A 19877-nucleotide genomic window follows, 5' to 3' on the forward strand; every position below is an offset into this window, starting at 1 on the left:
AGTGTACTAATGAACATAGCAAGTATATGATATAAAAGCATGAAATCATGAAAGTAACAAGTAGGCACATGTGTTTCACCCCAAAATGTTTGGAAAACAGTAAAAGAGGGGTTATTGCGGATGTCAACAAGGCCCTCATTACTAAGCATATTTGGAGTATCCTCTCAAAAAGGAACTCATTATGGGTGCAGTGGATCTATACTCATAAATTGAAAAATCAGAATTTTTGGGAGGTACAAGGTAAAGGTAGTATGACGTGGGGTTGGAGGAAGATCTTATCCATTCGGAATGCGGTTCGGCCGTCTTTTTGGAGCATCATTCGGAGTGGTAAGCAAACGAATGTGTGGAGCGATAATTGGTGTCACTTGAGTCCTCTTAGGTCTTTTATAACACCAAGACACATTGCGAACGCGGGGTTTAACCTTCAAGCCACGGTGGCAGAAGTAATAGATGAGAATGGGCAGTGGAAATGGCCCCAAGCATGGTACGATGTATACCCGGTTCTGATTGGGTTAACTGTTAATCAACAGGACCCCCAGTTAGCGGACCGAATGGTTTGGAAGGATGTAGAGGGTCATGATCAGCACTTTAGCTCATTGGAAGTATGGCATACATTACGGACTCGTGACACTCCAGTTAAGTGGGCTAGTATGGTGTGGTTTAGTCAATGTATCCCGAGACATTCATTTCATCTTTGGTTAGTCATAAAAAACAAGCTCAAAACACAAGATCGGTTGGCGGTTTGGGAAGTGGGCAGCGAAACGAACCGGAGACTCATGTGTTGTCCTCTTTGTAAACATGGTACGGATTCTAGAGATCATTTATTTTTCGTGTGTGGTTTTGCTTCTCAAGTCTGGTCGAACATAAGGATGTTGGTGGATTTGGAAAACGTTAATGATTCTTGGACTTCGATTGCGGTTTGGATGGAACGCTATTCGGATTCCAAAAGGTTCAAACACATCGTGTGTAAGCTAGCAATATCGGCCTCATCTTATTACATATGGCAAGAGCGGAATAATCGGTTGTTTACGTCAAAGGAGTGCACGGCGGAACAGGTAACCGAGAAGATTAAAAACATTGTCCGGCTCAGGCTAATGGGTTTCGTTTACAAAGGAGATTTGGATTACCAAAGGACGCTCACAAAGTGGCAGAACCTGTGTAGGGCATCGGATGAAGACCCGGGCTAAGGACCAAGATTTTGTGTTGTCCGTTTGGTAGTAATTGTTTGTTTTATTGGTAGTGTTTTGGGCTGTGTGTCGTCTTTTGGTTGTACGTTGATGTTGGTCTTGTTTTCTTGTTGCCTAGTCTTGGTATGCCGGGGCTAGTTGCGTGTGCTATGTCAGGCACATGCTTTGTTCTTATTGGTTATTTATAAAATTTACCGGGGTAACCCTTTACCCAAAAAAAAAAACAGTAAAAGAGGGGTCTATGTACTCACTTGAGGGTGCTTAGAAGTCTTAGGATAACCACCAAGCAAAGCTAGAGGGATCATGGAAAGCAAACGACACCTAATATAGGTAACTACATTAATAACCGGACCTAACGGAGGATCGGGTAGTATGAGGGTTCGTAAACCAAATAAGTGTGGGAAATTATGTAATATGGTTTAACAAAGCCTACATACTAAAACGAAACCTAACCTAAGTGCTTACGACCCATTACGACCCGTTTAGGTAGCTTACGCTACTTTAACGCGTCGTTCGCGTAAAACGCGTTCGGAACGCCTAACTAGTCCTATGACAAGTAATATATGCCTTAACATGTCTAATATTGTTGCTAAATCAGTTTAGATGTCAAAATTTAAGTTACATATGCTTAAAATGAATTTATGCGTAAAAAGGGCATTTTGGTAATTTTCCTAAGGCATAAGAATTACTTATCATACAACTACTTAAACGACGTGACCATAAGGTATAACCTCCAAAGGTTATTCCCTATACAACTATGGTCACCTAATGTGTTTGGTCGGATCCTAATGATCGACCAAATGGGTCGGGTTCGAAAGTATAAGTGATTGATTAGATCGCTTACCTTTACGACCCTAAGCAAGCACAAATCTAAAAGCGACGAGCTAAACATGCTAGAACATGTTTAGTAAAGTTAGAAAACAGGTTTGATATTAAAACAAACGGTTTTAATACCCTAGAGTAGTTTGGTTACAAAATATGCGAGAAAACGCATTTTGGCCGAAACTACGACTCGTCACTGAGCCTAGATAACGTGGTAATCAGTAGGTATAGTTACTAGGGACTATAACCATCGTGATTACGCTCACGTTATGAAGTTCAAACGAACTTCGCATTGACCATAAACTAGTTAATGCAGAAAGTCAAACACAGTTTGACTTTAACGCTAAAACGAATGAAAAACGCGAAAGAATACTTACAGAAGGTCCCCGCAAGATTCGAACCCGATTCACTCTCAGGTAGGAAGCATATACTTCCATTTAGAGAGTGTAGAATCAGATTCAAATGTGAGGAAGAATGAAATGGGTGAGGGGTATTTATAGATTTCCTTGAACCGTTAAGATCGTTCGTCGAAAAACGTGATTTGATCTAGACCTTACATGTGGGCACATGGTTTTCAAATACCATGGGAGCCCCTAATGTGGACTATGTTCATTGAATACCATCCCATGGTTTTGCAAAACCATGGGTGAAAACCATTAACACTTCAAAATGGACTAGGTTCATTGAATCTGCCAGAAATTTCAAAAATGGTCCCTACACTTGTAAAACTTGATTTTTTTGGCACTTTTAAACCCCTTTAACCTCATTTCAAAGCTCTAAAATGATACTAAAGTATAGGGAACTTAAAATATGCTCACAGACATCACGGATGTCGGTTCGTTTGGCCGTACGGTTGCGTTATTCGGTTAATTACGACGGAAGTCGTAACGAACGCAAAAACGATCCAAATTAAGCGACGAATGGAATTTTATCATGCCAATCACTAAAATAAAATATTTTAATGATTACATAAATTTTTGTATGTGCGGATATATTCAGGACGTAAGATATGCGCAAAACTGCAAACTTATGCACTTTTGACGCTTTTAGTCTTTATTGATCAATAAAGTTTATTTTAGCATACCGAACCCTTCAAAGCCTATTTCTAAGCTATGTAAAAAATATTTAGGGCATATTTAACTTATGATCAAGTTCCGGAAGGTCTGTTACAGTACAAATTGACATACTTTCGCAGTTTGTCGAATTTAGTCCCTGTAAGCGAATAAACTTGATTTCGGCAACCAAACCATCCAAAACTTATTTCTAAGTTATGTAATGGTTATTTAAGGTATGTTAAGCCTATTTCACTATTTCGGAGTGTTTGTTGCATTAAACTGGTTATATTTACGCATCAGATCGCGTATAACCTTCCAGAAAGCGATTTAAAGCCCGAAATCGAACAAGAATTGATACGTGCAAAAGATACACATATTTATACAGATCCCAAGTATGAAATACAATATTTCATTGGCTTGGTATTTATTTGATGGTGGTGGTGACACAGGTGTCACATCACTCTTTCCATCCATGAACTTAGGAATCTCAGAAAGAAGGTCATCCAGTGAAACCTCATCCGTTAGAATCTCATCTCTTAGCCCAGTACTACCTTTCTTAATCGGGTCCCTATATTTGACATGATTAGCATTAGAATCGTCAATGATATTGCCATCCTCCTCATCTTGCAACACATCAAAGAAGTTAGACATCTGAACCTGAGCAGTAGACGGATTGCCAAAATGCCCTCTTCGTGTAGCTACTCGTGGCGTAAGATTCTTAATCTTCGTCCGGTTTTGAGGGATTTCTTTTGGATTGATATTGGCAATGGGGCCTTGGCTTCGGCTTGGTACGACCGTTGGAGTGACATTGGGCCGCTTGGGGAATTTATCTCGCCAAGAGTTATTTCAAATGCTGGGTTCCGGTTAGAGGATTCGGTTTCTGACATTCAGGCCAACGGTCAGTGGAAGTGGCCGGTTGCTTGGAGGGATCTCTTTCCTGTTCTGATTCAGCTAGATCATGTCAATATCCGGCCGAATAATCCTGATAGAGTTATGTGGCGTGATGGTAATAACACAAGTGTTTTCTCGTCTTCGGAGGCTTGGAATTCGGTTCGTTTCAAAGGTACAGAAATAGATTGGTGCACTATTGTCTGGTTTAACCAATGTATCCCGAGGCATGCTTTTTTGATGTGGCTGATTATGAGAGGTAAACTTCTCACGCAGGATAAGATTCTTAAGTGGGATATCTCTCGTAGAAAGACGATGAATATGATGTGTTGTCTGCTTTGCTATGCTAATCATGACTCTCATAGCCATTTGTTCTTCGAATGTGAATTTTCCACGAAAGTTTGGTATATCGTGAGGCAAAAAGTGGGCATGAGTACGGTTCAACCTAAATGGGAGGATATCATCAATTGGCTTCGTGATCGGTCCAAATCAAAGTTAGCATCTGATTATGTTGCGAAGCTGCTGGTGGCGGCATGTGCTTATGTTATTTGGCAGGAGCGTAATTTCAGGATATTCAAGAATCGGATGCGTCCTCCAGAGACTGTTAGTGAAAATATCATTAGTTTGGTTAGATACAAGCTAATGGGTGCGAGATTGAAGACAACGGAAAATGTGCGAAGACTTTGGAGGGAGTGGGAGATTCATGGCAACGACATTGTAGATGATGGTGGCTGAGTAATTTGTGTTTTTTACATTGGTTTGGTCTAGATTGTAGTCTAGTGGTTCGGTTTCAGTTTGATTTGTATTTCTTGGTTGATTTCTTTGTTTCTACTTTCATGGGGCATGTCCCATGATTGAACTAGTGTAGACTCCCTACACTACTTGGTTTTTTATTGGGTGTGAATATATAGAATCACCGGGGTAACCCTTTACCCAAAAAAAAAAAAAACCTGAGCAGTAGACGAAGAAGCTCTATTCGCCTGGGGTTTAGCCTGGGTTTTAACAACAAGTCGGTACACCATCTTCGGCTTCTTATTATTAATCTGGATCCCTGCTGGCCACCTTTTTTGTTCTTCCCTTTAAACTCCCGAAATCCATCAGCATCACTCTTAGTTCCATCATCTACCACCTTTTTCGGGTTCTTCGGGCAAGATTTATCGTCATGCCCAAAAACACAGCACCCAGCACACCTAATCGGTTCCCAGTCATACTCAATTTTAACCTCTGACGTCATGAAACCATTACCTTCCAACCCCGGGACCGCGACCTTGACATTCTTTTTTAGCTTAGAATCAGCGTGCACCTCAATAAGGGCACTAGCAAAACTGCTTCTACCCCAAGATTCAGCACACATCGAAGCGGTGTATGAGTCTAACATCTTCGGATCACCCACTTTAGAAGCTAGCAAACTCAAACCATCCTCAGTAAAAGCCGCTAATGGCACATCATGCATCTTCACCCACACTGGAGTAGTCTTAATATCTTCTTTAACTAAACTCACCGATGGAGACCATTCATTCAAAATAATAGGGACATTCTGAATCATCCATGGACCATCTTCCATCAATTTTTCCAATCCCTTCTTTGAATTAAATTTAAAGAAGAAAAATCCCTTCGCATTCATCATTAATCTAATTAAACCATATTTCGCCCAATTGTTTTTAGCAAAGTACTCAACAACAGGAATCGCCAAACGTTTACCCAAGAAATACCCATATAATGTATTAGCAAATCTATCATTTACTTGTTTCACCGACTCAACCGGAATACCAACATCCACACCTTCCATGTTAACCTCCGTATCCATCTTTCTGAAATTCACTTTCACTGGATCCTTCTGATTCTGGACAATCTTTGCAAACGAAGTAGGTTTAGAGTCATCAACACCCTGATTCACCACGTTACTCGAACTAGGGTTTGCATGGGTATCCATCTTGGCCGCCGTATACCCTCCTCCATATCCCCACGTAGCATCCAATTCCACAGGTTTCGAAATCTCAAACAAACCATCTATCACCGACATATTATTAGTAGAATACATACCACGTCTCGGCATCATAGGATTACCCTCAATATTTGTTACTCGCAGCCCAATCCCACGAACCGGTGGTGTGTTATCATCATTCCCAGGAGTACCATGATCCAAAGGTTTAATCCCATCACTTTTTCCCTCCATGCAAGCAAATCACGAATACCAAGAAAACCAGCCGAACAAATAACACAAAGCAAAACCCTAATCTAGAACTTTACCACATGCATCTAATCAAATCAAAATAGGGACTCAGGTGAATCAAGGTTACTGCCCAACCAGTAGGACCGATAAACCCTAATCACTATTCCAATAGAATCGATGACACAAAGTAAAGGTAGGCGACGAAAAGAAAGAAAGAAAACCCTAGATTAAACTCAATCACAATTGCTAACTAGTTCGAATTAGAGTACTGATGAATCAACACTCCAATAATCAGACTGTTATACAACGATCAAGAGGAAGAATCGAAGGTTTCAGGAGAAGCAAAAATCGCCATGCTAGAGAGAGAAATTAGGGTTTATGTACTATCTGCAGGTATGTGCTATAATGGAGACTTATGTGGATGCTTCAAACGTTTCGGATGTTTGTAGGAAAGTTTGTAGTAATTGGCAATGGTATTCTAATGCTAGTTGTTGCTCGGGTGGAACCCGCATTATGGTGGGATGGGATGATAACAAAGTGGATGTCATGATTCTTGCTCAAACAAATCAGGTGATTCATACGCAGATTATCTTTAAGCTTGATAAGAAGTCGCTTTTTTGCTCTTTTGTGTATGCGGAAAATCATTACAAGGAGAGGCGTGTTTTATGGGATGATTTATGTCGCCATCATTCGTTTATGCGGAGTAAACCGTGGGTGTTAATAGGATATTTTAACGCCATGTTAGGCTTGGATGATACTTTAACGGGTTCTTCAATGATGAATATTGCGACTAAGGAATTCAAAGATTGTGTGAATGAGATCGATATGTTTGATGTTAATAGCTCAGGGTTTCATTACACGTGGACGAATAAACAAAAGAATGGTAATACAATTTTCAGGAAGATTGACCGTGTGCTAGGGAATGTGCAATTTACGGATGTATTTCCGAATGCGGCGGCCCGGTTCTTGCCATTCCGAGTCTCGGACCATACTCCTTACATTCTCATCCTTCCAAATGTGCAGCGAGACAAAGCGAAACCTTTTAAGTTTGTTAACTTAATTGCTGATAAGAGGGGCTTTCTTGAGGAAGTTAATCGGGTTTGGAAAACGGAATGTTCGGGATATACTATGTATAAGGTGGTATATAAGCTTAAGCTTTTGAAGGGTCCGTTACGGAAACTTCTTTATAACCAAGGCAATCTGCATGAGAAGGTTTTAACGATGAGGAAGCGGTTGGAGGAGTGCCAGTGTGAGTTGGTAACATGTCCGGGTAATGATGATTTATTGTCGAATCATGAAAAGGCTTTACAGATGTACAAAGAGGCTGTTCGGGATGAAGCTTTATTTCTGCAACAGAAATCGAAGGTGGACTGGTTGTCATTGGGTGACTCTAATACAAAATACTTTCATAATGTTGTTAAAGCAAAGAATCATCGAAGTCGAATTTTCGCCATTCGAAATGCTGCGGGTCAGTTATTTGAAGGTAGTGATGTGCCGCAAGCTTTGGTAGATCATTATATGGATTTTTTTGTTACTATTGCTGATACGCTGATTCAGCCTTCTCCCGACTTATTTCATCAGAAGCTTTTGGTGGACAAGGCTAACTATATGGTTCGTAATGTGACGGATGAGGAAATTAAGACTGTGATGTTTTCTACTGCGGGAAACAAAGTGCCAGGCCCGGATGGATATACGTCTGTCTTTTTCAAAAAGTCTTGGAGTATTGTTGGCGAGGAGGTGTGTAAAGCGATTAGGGAGTTCTTTATGAATGGGAAACTTCTTCATCAATTGAACCATACTGTTATATCATTAATTCCGAAGGTATCGACTCCGTCTCTCATAACTGATTTTAGACTAATTTCGTGTTGCAATACTCTATACAAGTGCATCAGTAAGATCATATCTAACCGAATTAAAGAAGGGTTGGGGGATATTGTGAGTATAAATCAATTTGCCTTTGTGCCGAGCAGAAGAATATCTGATAACATCCTGTTAACTCAGGAACTTATGCACAATTATCATCGCAACATGGGTCCACCAAGATGTGCGTTTAAGGTGGATATCCAAAAGGCTTATGATACGGTTGAATGGAAATTTCTAGAGAATGCTTTAGTGGGGTTTGGGTTTCATTCGAAAATGGTTAAATGGGTCATGGCTTGTGTCTCTTCCACATTGTTTTCAATAGCGATTAACGGAAACATGCACGGGTACTTTAAAGGAAGGCGAGGTCTGCGTCAGGGTGATCCTATGTCCCCTTATCTTTTTATATTGTTGATGGAGGTTTTGACCTTGATTCTTCAAAAGCAGGTTATGGAATCAATGGATTTTAGGTATCATGCTAAATGTGAAAAGCAAAGAATTATTAATCTTTGCTTCGCAGATGACCTATTTCTGTTTGCTCGAGGGGACCCGAGATCGGCTAGGGTGATTACGGATTCTCTTGATAACTTCAAGAACATGTCTGGGCTTGTTCCTAGTATGTTAAAGAGTACGGTATTTTTTGGTATTGTGGCGGATTCTGTTAAAGCACGTATCCTAGCTATTATGCCTTTTGAGGAAGGGGTGCTTCCAGTGAAGTATCTAGGTGTTCCGCTTATTTCGTCTCGCCTCTACTACAAAGATTGTAAAAAATTGGTGGAAAGAATGGAAGCTAGAATTACTGATTGGAAAAATAAGAGTTTATCTTTCGCTGGCAGGTTACAGCTTATTCAATCGGTTCTATCTTCTTTGCATGTTTATTGGGCTTCGGTCTTTATCCTTCCAAAACGTATCATCCATGATCTGGAGGAGCGTATGCGGATGTTCCTTTGGGCTCAAGGAAACGGCATTAGAGGTAAGGCTAAGGTTAATTGGAAAGTGGTTTGCTTGCCGGGAACAGAAGGTGGTTTGGGCATTCGTAGGATCGGTGATATGAATAAAGCTCTGATGGTTGCGCACATATGGAGTTTGCTCACGAACCGGGAATCCTTATGGGTCAAGTGGATTCATGCATATAGTATTCGAGAGAGAAACTTTTGGGATGTTCCAATAAAAAATAACATAACCTGGAGTTGGCGTAAGATGTTAGGCTTACGACAGAGTATCCGAAATCATATATGGGTTAACCTTGGAGATGGTTCGAACACATGTGTTTGGTTTGATAAATGGGATGTAGCGTGTCCGCTTGGTAATTTTATTTCTCCTAGAACCATTGCTAATGCGGGTTTTGATATGAATTCTCGGGTAGCTGATGTTTGCATTAGTGGGGAATGGGTGTGGCCGGAGGCTTGGGTTAGTCGGTTTCCGGGGTTGCTCGCTATGCAGATACCGGAGTTAAACCCGACTCATCAAGATAAGCTGGTTTGGTATACAAATGGCGGACGAAAAATTGATTTTAGTACGTCAACGGCTTGGGATGATTTGCGGTATTTGCAAAATGAGGTTCAATGGGCGAGTATAGTCTGGTTTCCGCAAGCTATACCTCGGCATTCTTTTCTTCTATGGCTGCTTGTTCTAAAAAAAATGAAAACTCAAGATGTTATGAGTAGATAGAACACGGGAAATATGAATCTTAACCTGTTATGTTGCTCGTTGTGTTCAAGGGGTCCTGACTCACATGAGCACTTGTTTTATGAGTGTGACGTTGCCAAGCATATTTGGTATGGTGTTCGAGATAGAGCTGGTATAGGTGCTATTCAGAATACATGGAGTGATATCTTTGAGTATCTGGTAAGTATAGCTAACTCTAAAAAGGCTATAAATGTCATTGCGAAGTTGGTAGTTGGTGCAACAGTCTACTTTGTGTGGGAGGAACGAAATAGAAGACTATTCACACCAAAACGGAGAACTAAAGAACAGATTATAGAGGTCGTGTTTTCTACGGTTCGAATGAAGCTCCACACTATGAGGTTTCAGAATTCTGTCCACACGGCTCGTGTTTTGCAGGATTGGAGTTTACCCCGTGGGTTGCTAGTAGCGGATGATGACTGTGGTTGACTAGTGTTTGTAGTTTGTCTTTTGATAGAGATTGAGAGTCTCGTGTTTTGGGTAAAGGGTTACCCCGGTGAATCTATTAAAATGCAACCGCAAATAAGTACAAGTAGTGAGGATGTGTTCCACACTAATTCATATACAGGACATGCCCCATATATGTAGAACAAATAAAAAACCAAAGACCTAAATCACCCCTTAACCTAGTCTACTATACATCATGACACGACATCTAGTAGACAAAACAATGCAAAAACACAACCATAATCTTCAACCGCCATCGTCAAATATAAAAAAGCCGCAAAACAGCAGCCCCTTCAGACGGAATGCAGACAGCCTATCCATTCGAGAACTTGGAAGAAGAGGTGCTTGCCCCTGCTTTCGAAGACGAAGAAGAATGATGAATATCCGATGTCATAAATTTACCAGTTTCATTGTAGATTTCCTCAACCACTTCTTCATCCGACTCCTCCCTGTCCCTTGACAGTTTCTTCTCCACTCTACCCACAGTAGCACCTCCGTGATTACCATTATCATCCTTTAGAATGTCAAACGGGTTAGACGTTGAAACCTGATTCTGCACCGGACTCTTTGAGGACGATTTCGGCTTAGGGTTGACAACTGGCCTGTAAACTACCTTTGGCTTCTGGTTTTTCATATGAAGCCCTTGATTATTTGGTTTTTTCTTTTTGGCTCCTACAACCTGAAAGTCATCCTTTTCCTTCTTTTCAGTATCCCCATTCAAATTTACCTGCGGGTTCTTAGGACACGAGCTATCCTCATGACCGAAGACACAACAAGAAGGACATCTTAACGGCTCCCAATCATACTCAATTTTAACCTCCACCTTTGAATGACTAAGACCGTCCAAAGAAGGGATTGCTACCGTAACACTCTTCTTTAACTCAACTCCTGCCTGAACTTCAATAAGAGCTCTAGCATAGCTGCTTCTTCCCCAAGATTCCACACACATTGTAGCCGTATACGAATCTAACATTATAGGCACCCCAATCTTAGAAGCAAGTAAGCTGAGCCCATCCTCAGTAAATGCCGCTAACGGCACATCATACATCTTGACCCAAACTGGAATCGCTTTTAATTCCTCTTTTTCCAACTTGATAGAGGCAGACCACTCTTTCAAAATGATTGGAACGTTTCTAATCATCCACGGTCCATCCTCTAACATTTGATCCATCCCTTCTTTCGATGTGAACTTAAAGAAAAAGAACCCATGAGCATTCATCATAATTCTTGACAATCCATACTTTGCCCAATTGTTCTTTGCATAGAACTCAACAACAGGAAAAGCCAGCCGTTTACCCAGAAAATAACCATACAAGGTGTTCGCATACCTGTCGGTGACTTGTTGAACTGAAGACACTGGAATGACAACGTCAGCTCCTTCAACAACCTCATTCGATTCCATCACCCCAAAGTTTACCTTAACCTTCTCTTTGGAATCCTTCACAATATTTGCAAAGGATAATTGTTCTGCAGAACCAGAACCTGTTTGTTTCCTCTTGTCAGCCGATATAGGTGCACCAAATAGGTCAGATTTTTGCGCAAACTTGCTAGAGAAATCCCAAACATTATCAGCCTTTCCAACCTCTCGTGTATCCAAACTAATCGGAACAGTTACCTTTGTGAGATCATCGATGATATTTGAAGAACCACGCCTTGGCTTGAATGTGTTCCCATCAACTTCAATAAACCGTGCAGCAATTTCATCAAAGGATAATCACGGCTTCCCACGAGGATCCTGTTGATTTACACCAGAACTGTTAAGATTATCCATATCCATATTGAAACCCTAGCTGCCGTCAACTGAGATTTAGCAAACAGGATTGCCGGCTGAAAACGGCAGCCAAGACAAACCCTAGCCGAAACCTGCAATTGAAGTGGATCAAACCCTAGCCGCCAAGAGACTGAATTCGACAAAACCAACCAGAAATTCAATTGAAACGAATAAACCAAGCAACTCTCTCCTATAATCAAACAGTAAGCAACGAACATGCAACAGAAATCCACTCAAAACAACGACCGCAACCAAAACAGCAAACCCTAATCTAGTCGGCAATAAAGAACGAAAGAAAACAGAAACCCTAATTTAAAATCGATCACAACTGATAACAGAATCTGCACTAGAGATTGGAGAACAATCGCTAATATCAAACATGTTAATCAGAAGATTACGAAGAAAAGAATAGGGTTACATGAGGAACGATAATCGCCAGGCTAGAGAGAGAGATTAGGGTCTCGTGTTGTACTAGTAGAGCGAGTTGTTATGTTTGTGTCGCTTGTTTACTCTTGTATGGTCTGTCATACTTGAGAACTGGAGGTGCTTTGCCTTCACTTGTTTTATTTGGTTTGGTTGGTATAAAATTTAACCGGGGTAACCCTTTACCCAAAAAAAAAAAGATCCATCCTTCTTCTTGACAAAAAGAAAGGGAGCACCCCAAGGTGAAAAGCTAGGACGGATAAAACCCTTGTCAGAAAGCTCCTGAAGCTGCTTAGACAACTTTTGCATTTCAGACGGTGCAAGACGATATGGAGCTCTAGCAATAGGATTTACACCAGGTACGAGATCAATACGGAACTCAACTTGGCGTGCTGGAGGTAGACCAGGTAACTCTTCAGGAAATAGCTCCGGATAATCCCGAACAACAGGAATATCTTGAATAGACTTACCTTTGCCTTTATCTGCTGTAACATATGCCAAGAAGGCCACATAATTCTTTCGCAGATATTTCCGAGCTTGAAAACAAGACATAAGCTTGAGGCTACTAGCAGGTTTCTCACCACGAACCTGTAGGATCTCACCTGACGAAAGCGGCACACGAACGATCTTCTCAAAACAAACTACCTCTGCGCGATGCTTGGCTAACCAATCCATACCCACTATAATGTCGAAGCTTCCCAGTTGCATAGGTGTGAGGTCAATGGGAAAAAGATGGTTGTTAAGGTTCAACTGGCAGTTGCGAAGAACAGAATCAAGAACAAAGGGATCACCACTTACAACTTCTACTGTCAAAGGCTTACCTAGTTTCGTTCTAGACACCCAAAGCAATGGCTCAAAAGACAACGACACAAAACTCTTATCGGCCCCTGAATCAAAAAGAACAGATACAGGTTGATTATTAACAAAGAACGTACCGTTCACCACTTCATTGTCTGCTTGTGCCTCTTGTGCATTCATATTAAAAGCTCGACCTCGAGCTGGAGCCTGATTCTGATTTGCATTAACCAGCCTTGGACACTGGTTTCGATAATGGGTCAGGTCTCCACAATTAAAGCACGAACCAGGAGGAAAGTGAGGTCGTGCAGCTTGTGCTTGCTGTTGAACAGGCGGTTGAGCAGCCTACCGAGCTGGGTTACGTGCAGCTAGATTCTGAACAAAACGACAGACATCAGAAAGATGACCCGACTTCCCACAGTTGGTACAGAAACGACATTGAACTTGTGGCTGATGGTGGCTATTGCATCTGTTGCACAAAGGTGCATTCCCTGCATACTGTTTCTTAGCTGGTGGTTGTGCAGGCTGATTGGGAGCTGCCTGGTTAGCTTGGGCGGTAAGAGCAAAATTTTGGGAAGCCTTACGCTTCCTTGATCCCTTCGAAGAACCCGAATCCTTACCCTTCTTGTTTTTACCTTTCTTGCTATCCCCTTTGTCAGATGCCTGTTTCTTACCTTTCTCGCCCTTCTTGTGCAGCTTACCCTTTCGAATCTGCGGCTCATTCAACGTCACGGATAGCTCGATTGCCTGACGGACTGTGGTAGGATTACTACCAGTAACGATGTCTTGTACGGAGTCAGGTAGACCATCGATGTACCTCTCGATAGCCTTCTCGAGTGGGGTAACCATTGTTGGGCAAAGTGTGACAACTCGTACTTTACCGTCTCGTACATTACGTGTAACCATTGAACTAGTGTGATTACGTGATTACATTAATTAAATGAATGTTGTGTTATGTGCTTGATGTTTACTATTTGTACATGTATGTATCGGACCGCACAACACACCCACACTCGCACAAGCCCATTCGGGCCTTATACTTTGCACACGGGTTATTAGGGCAGCCCATGTGGGTTCGGCCCACTCCCCACTCGCAACACACAAAACCGGAAGTAGGGGATTGTTTTACCACTTTTGCAAATCACAAACACACACACACAAACCCTAGAAACTTTGCTCTCTCTTTCTCGGATTGCTTGGATCCCCGACGGCGAACAACACTTCTCGGCTCACCCTCTCTTTGATTCCAACCGGTTAGTGTACATTGTTATTTGATTGTATATGATTCTTGTGCATTACATGATGTAATTCGGATGATGATAGTATGGTTGATTGAGATAGAACCGGCTTACATGTGTGCTTTGTTATAAATCAAATGTTAATATATGGTTCGGATTGTTAACGTGTTCATACGGATCGGATGAAACTCGATGTAATCTGTTGTTATGCTATATGATTCGGATGGTAACTTGTGGATATGTTAAGTATTGGGCTAGATCATTAGTCACGGTTACATGTTCATATAAATAGATTATTGTTCATATGAATGCTGTTCATGTTGATTTGATATTCTTGAATTGTTATGAATACGCATGAAATCTGAATTAACTGTTGATAATCCTTGTTTGATCTGATTTCCGAAACTGACCAAACTGTTAGCTGAAATCACGGATAAGTCAATGCAGGAATTATGGAAATCAGTTACATACTCGGTTACGACACATGGTTGCGAGTCGGGACCATAGTTGCGAGTCAGGTTGCGACTCGTAACCAAGCCAGCACAAGTCGAGACCACGGTTGCGAGTCTCGTTGCGACTCGTAACCAGACCATGATGAACCGAGATCACCGTTGCGACTCGCAACCAGCTGTTGCGACTCGTAATCTCCGGTTGCGACTCGAGATCTCCGTTGCGACTCGAGACCATCATTTACACGCATACTGTTTGGGCCTCCACTGTCACGGGCCCAATGATTTGATTTGTGGACTGTTTGTTATTGGACCGGCATACGTTTATTAATTGGGCCGATTGTGAATCTGGACTGCTTTGCTAATGGGCTGCTTATGTCATTGGGCCGGGTATTGTTGGACTTAGACAATTGGATCACGCATGCTGTGTCTTATCTGCTTACGTGCGTACATGTTTGCCATGACTATATGTGATTACTATATACGTGCTATATACGAACCTGACTCGTATAATAACCATGATAGGACGTGAGTGACCATTTACTTGCTACTTATATTCCTTGTGTATCTGCCGAGCAAACCAAGGTGAGTTCACACAGCCAAGGCATGGGATTCCCGGGTTGGGAATTGGGTTGGATATGATGAAATGGAATGATTACTCGTACTTACGCATATACCAGACTATAGACCATCGTCCTCAGGTTAGTCAGGACACGTTACGTAAAGCCTACGTAACCCAGTATATTTGCCATATGTCTCCCGGGTCGGGAGGACACGTTACGTAAAACCTACGTAACCCAATACCATCTACTGGCTTCCAGGTCGGAAGGCCACGCTGCGTAAAGCCTACGTAGCCCCCACGCGTACCACTGTCCTCGGGGAAGGGCACGTCACGTAAAGCCTACGTGACCCTGTACGTTTTCCTGTTCTCGGTAAAGAAGAACACATGGTCGGAAGTTAGTCTAGTAAGTACCGTTAATGAGAAGCCCTCATTAGCCAGGATGAACATGGGAAGCCCCCACCTTTAGTACACACTAGTATGGGAAGCCCCCACTAGCTATACTTATGCATGTTATGAACTTACTTTCTGTGAACTCGCTCAACTAGTTTGTTGATTATTTGCTGCATGCCTTGCAGGACCTTAGGTACATTATGGAGCTTGCACAAGGAAGGAGCAGGTCGTTGTGGGCAGATGGATCATGAACAATATTGAACTTATAACTTAACTTTGGGTTTACTTTACATTGCTTCCGCTACTTAAACGATGTTGGTTTTGAAACATCAATCATGTCATGATGATTTACATTATTTACTTTTATATTAATTGCTATGTTTGATATGATTGATGGCTTGATCCTGGTCAGTCACGCTCCCAAGCGGTGGTACTCCGCGGGTGGATTTTGGGGGTGTGACAGATTGGTATCAGAGCCATTGGTTATAGCGAACTTGGTTTTAATATGGGAAAACGTTTTTATTAAAACCGGACTATAACCAGAACAGTGCTCTCAACGATCCACAACGACGCTTCGCTCCACGTGCAAGACTCGACATCCTAGGTAATAAGGTTTATGATTATTGCCTGTTTGCTAGAACTGCTTAGAACTTTGCTCGCATTACGCTTAGATACACATGCTTTGATTACATGAGAACACCTATATGCCTACGCTTTTCTGTCATCGCCCTACTCGCGAATCATTCTTATGTATGCTACTTGTTACTATGAAGATCATGTCTGGACGAATCAACATGACACAAGCCCAGCTAGAGGCTCTTGTTCAAGCTCAAGTTGCTGCGGCAGTTGCAGCAGCTCAAGCAGGTCAACACGCGCAGCAGCCAGTCTGCACCTTCAAGAACTTTATGGACTGTCGTCCAAACTCTTTCAGCGGCACAGAAGGAGCGGTTGGACTCCTCCACTGGTTCGAGAAGCTAGAATCAGTATTCGAAATGTGCGAGTGCCCTGAGGCTCGCAAGGTCAAGTTTGCTACTGGAACTTTGGAAGGGATAGCACTGACTTGGTGGAACGCCCAAGTTCAGATCTTAGGGTTGGCAGCTGCTAACGCCACCCCATGGAACGATTTCAAGGAACTCATCAAGCGTGAGTATTGCACGCGGGAAGATATTCACAAGCTGGAAGACGAGCTGTATAACTTGAAAATGGTTGGATCGGAAATCGAGGCGTATACTAAACGGTCTAATGAGCTGGCCGTTCTGTGTCCTACTATGGTGGACCCTCCATACAAGCGCATTGAGTTGTACCTCAAGGGATTGGCGCCAGAAATTCAGAGCCACGTGACGTCGGCTAATCTCGAAAACATCCAGGAAATCCAACGCCTAGCTCATCGCATCACTGATCAGGCAGTGGATCAGAATAAACTGCCCAAGCGTGTTAATGCTACTGCTAACGTCACCACCTCAGTTACTCCCGCTACAACTGGTGACAGTAAAAGAAAGTGGGATGGGGATTCCAGCAAAGGTTCAGCGATTGTTCAGCCACAAGCTCAGCAGCAGAAGATCGATCACTACCAGAGTCCTAGTCAGCAATCCTCTGGTAGTCACAGACAGAGGAGATATCAGGGTAGTCAACCCGGGTGCCACAACTGCAACAGGCATCACCACGGCCCATGTAACAAGGGTCGCTGTCAAAGGTGTCTTAAGATGGGGCACGAGGCCAAAGACTGCAGGAGCCCTCGTCCTGCGAATCAGAATCAGCAGCCTCAGCAACCAGCTCCACAGAACCAGCAGCAACAACAGCAGCCACAGCGTGGAAACCGAGGATGTTTCCAATGTGGGGCTGAAGGTCACTTCAAACGCGATTGTCCTCAATTGAACCAGAATCGCAACAACAATAACCAGGGCAACGGGAACAACAACGGTGGAAACAACAACAACAACGGCAATGAAGCTCGTGGTCGTGCTTTTGTGCTAGGTCGAGGCGACGCAGTGAACGATCCCAACGTTGTCATGGGTAAGTTTCTCCTCGACAATATTTACGTTACTGTTTTATTTGATTCGGGTGCGGATACCAGCTATATGTCTGTGAAAATGTGTCAACTGCTAAAACGTGCACCAACACTTTTACCCACCAAACATGTAGTAGAGTTAGCTAACGGTAAAAGTCTAGAAGCCACGCACGTAGTTCAGGGTTGTAATCTTATCCTAGCTGGTCAAGTTTTCTCTATCGACCTCATTCCCATAGCTTTGGGTAGCTTCGACGTCGTGATTGGGATGGATTGGTTATCCCAACACCAGGCAGAAATCTTATGCAGCGAAAAGGTTATTCGCATTCCTCGTTTGGGTCAGGAACCTCTAGAAGTTCAAGGCGACAAGAGTGGTGCAGTGGTTGGCATCATCTCTTTCTTGAAGGCTCAGAAATGCTTACGTAAGGGTCACACAGCCATTTTGGCTCTTGTTTCAGACGCCTCAACAAAGGAAAAGAAATTGGAAGATATTCCAATTGTACGTGATTACCCTCAGGTGTTTCCTGAAGACTTACCTGGCTTACCGCCTCATCGTCAGGTCGAATTTCAGATCGAGCTCGCTCCAGGAGCAGCACCCATAGCTCGCGCACCTTATCGTCTAGCTCCATCAGAATTGGAGGAATTGTCAAAGCAACTGCAGGAACTCTTGGAAAAGGGTTTCATTCGTCCAAGCTCTTCGCCTTGGGGAGCTCCAGTACTATTCGTGAAAAAGAAAGACGGTACGTTCAGGATGTGCATCGACTACCGTGAACTCAACAAGGTGACGGTGAAGAACCGTTATCCTCTTCCGCGCATCGACGACTTATTCGACCAGTTGCAAGGGTCGTGCTACTACTCGAAGATAGACTTAAGGTCAGGGTATCATCAGCTGAGAGTCCGGGAGGAGGACGTCTCTAAGACAGCCTTCAGAACTCGTTACGGTCACTACGAGTTTCTTGTCATGCCGTTTGGGTTAACGAACGCGCCTGCCGTATTTATGGATCTTATGAACAGGGTGTGCAAACCCTATCTCGACAAGTTCGTCATTGTTTTCATCGACGACATTCTGATTTACTCCAAGAGTCAGGAGGAACACGAGCAGCATCTTCGCCTTATTTTGGAACTCCTTCGGAAGGAACAATTGTACGCCAAATTTTCTAAATGCGACTTCTGGCTTCGTGAAGTCCACTTCTTAGGCCATGTGGTAAACAGGGATGGGATCCATGTCGATCCATCCAAGGTAGATTCGATCAGAAACTGGCCCGCACCGCGTACGCCAACGGAAATACGCCAATTCTTGGGTTTGGCAGGTTACTACAGACGATTTATCAGAGACTTTTCGAAGATTGCTCAGCCACTTACGCTACTGACACAAAAGGGTGTTACCTATCGCTGGGGAGAGCCCCAGGAGACTGCTTTTCAGCACCTAAAGGATAGACTTTGCAGTGCACCTATCCTCTCATTGCCAGAGGGCACAGAAGACTTCGTAGTATATTGTGATGCATCCATTCGGGGACTGGGATGTGTGTTAATGCAGCGCGACAAGGTTATCGCTTACGCCTCTCGTCAACTCAAGGTTCATGAACGCAACTACACGACGCACGATTTAGAGCTGGGAGCTGTCGTTTTCGCGCTTAAGATATGGCGACACTACCTGTACGGTACCAGGTGCACGATTTACACCGATCACAGGAGTCTCGAGCATATCCTTAAGCAGAAGGATTTGAATATGCGTCAACGACGATGGGTCGAGTTACTAAACGATTATGAATGCGCTATCAAGTATCATCCAGGCAAAGCCAATGTTGTGGCTGATGCCCTTAGTCGGAAAGACACTCTACCACGGCGCGTGCGAGCGCTACAGCTTACGATTCAGTCTAGCCTTCCTGCACAGATACGAGCTGCTCAGACAGAAGCACTGAAGCCCGAAAATGTCAAGGCTGAAGCCTTACGCGGCTCACGACAACAAATGGAACAGAAAGCAGACGGCGCCTACTATGTAACGGGCCGGATTTGGGTCCCTCTCTATGGCGGTTTACGCGAACTTGTGATGGATGAAGCACACAAGTCTCGCTACTCGGTACATCCAGGGTCGGATAAAATGTACCACGATATCAGTACTACTT

General features: G+C 43.0%; 3 protein-coding genes across 3 annotated transcripts; all 3 read left to right on the top strand.

The window, feature by feature from the left end:
- The first annotated feature begins 251 nt into the window (after positions 1–251).
- LOC110919101 lies at positions 252–1187 on the top strand. Its single transcript, XM_022163378.1, has one exon. It carries the CDS (start codon positions 252–254, stop codon positions 1185–1187), a length of 936 nt encoding a protein of 311 aa, XP_022019070.1.
- Positions 1188–3643: 2456 nt separating this feature from the next.
- Positions 3644–4687, top strand: LOC110919099. Its single transcript, XM_022163377.1, has one exon. It carries the CDS (start codon positions 3644–3646, stop codon positions 4685–4687), a length of 1044 nt encoding a protein of 347 aa, XP_022019069.1.
- Positions 4688–9668: 4981 nt separating this feature from the next.
- Positions 9669–10100, top strand: LOC110919098. The gene has a single exon (XM_022163376.1). The coding sequence runs from the start codon at positions 9669–9671 to the stop codon at positions 10098–10100; it is 432 nt and encodes a 143-aa protein (XP_022019068.1).
- The last annotated feature ends 9777 nt before the right edge of the window (positions 10101–19877 follow it).

This window comes from Helianthus annuus, chromosome 11 (genome assembly GCF_002127325.2).
Source record: "Helianthus annuus cultivar XRQ/B chromosome 11, HanXRQr2.0-SUNRISE, whole genome shotgun sequence".
In the NCBI taxonomy this organism is placed as follows: Eukaryota; Viridiplantae; Streptophyta; class Magnoliopsida; order Asterales; family Asteraceae; genus Helianthus; species Helianthus annuus.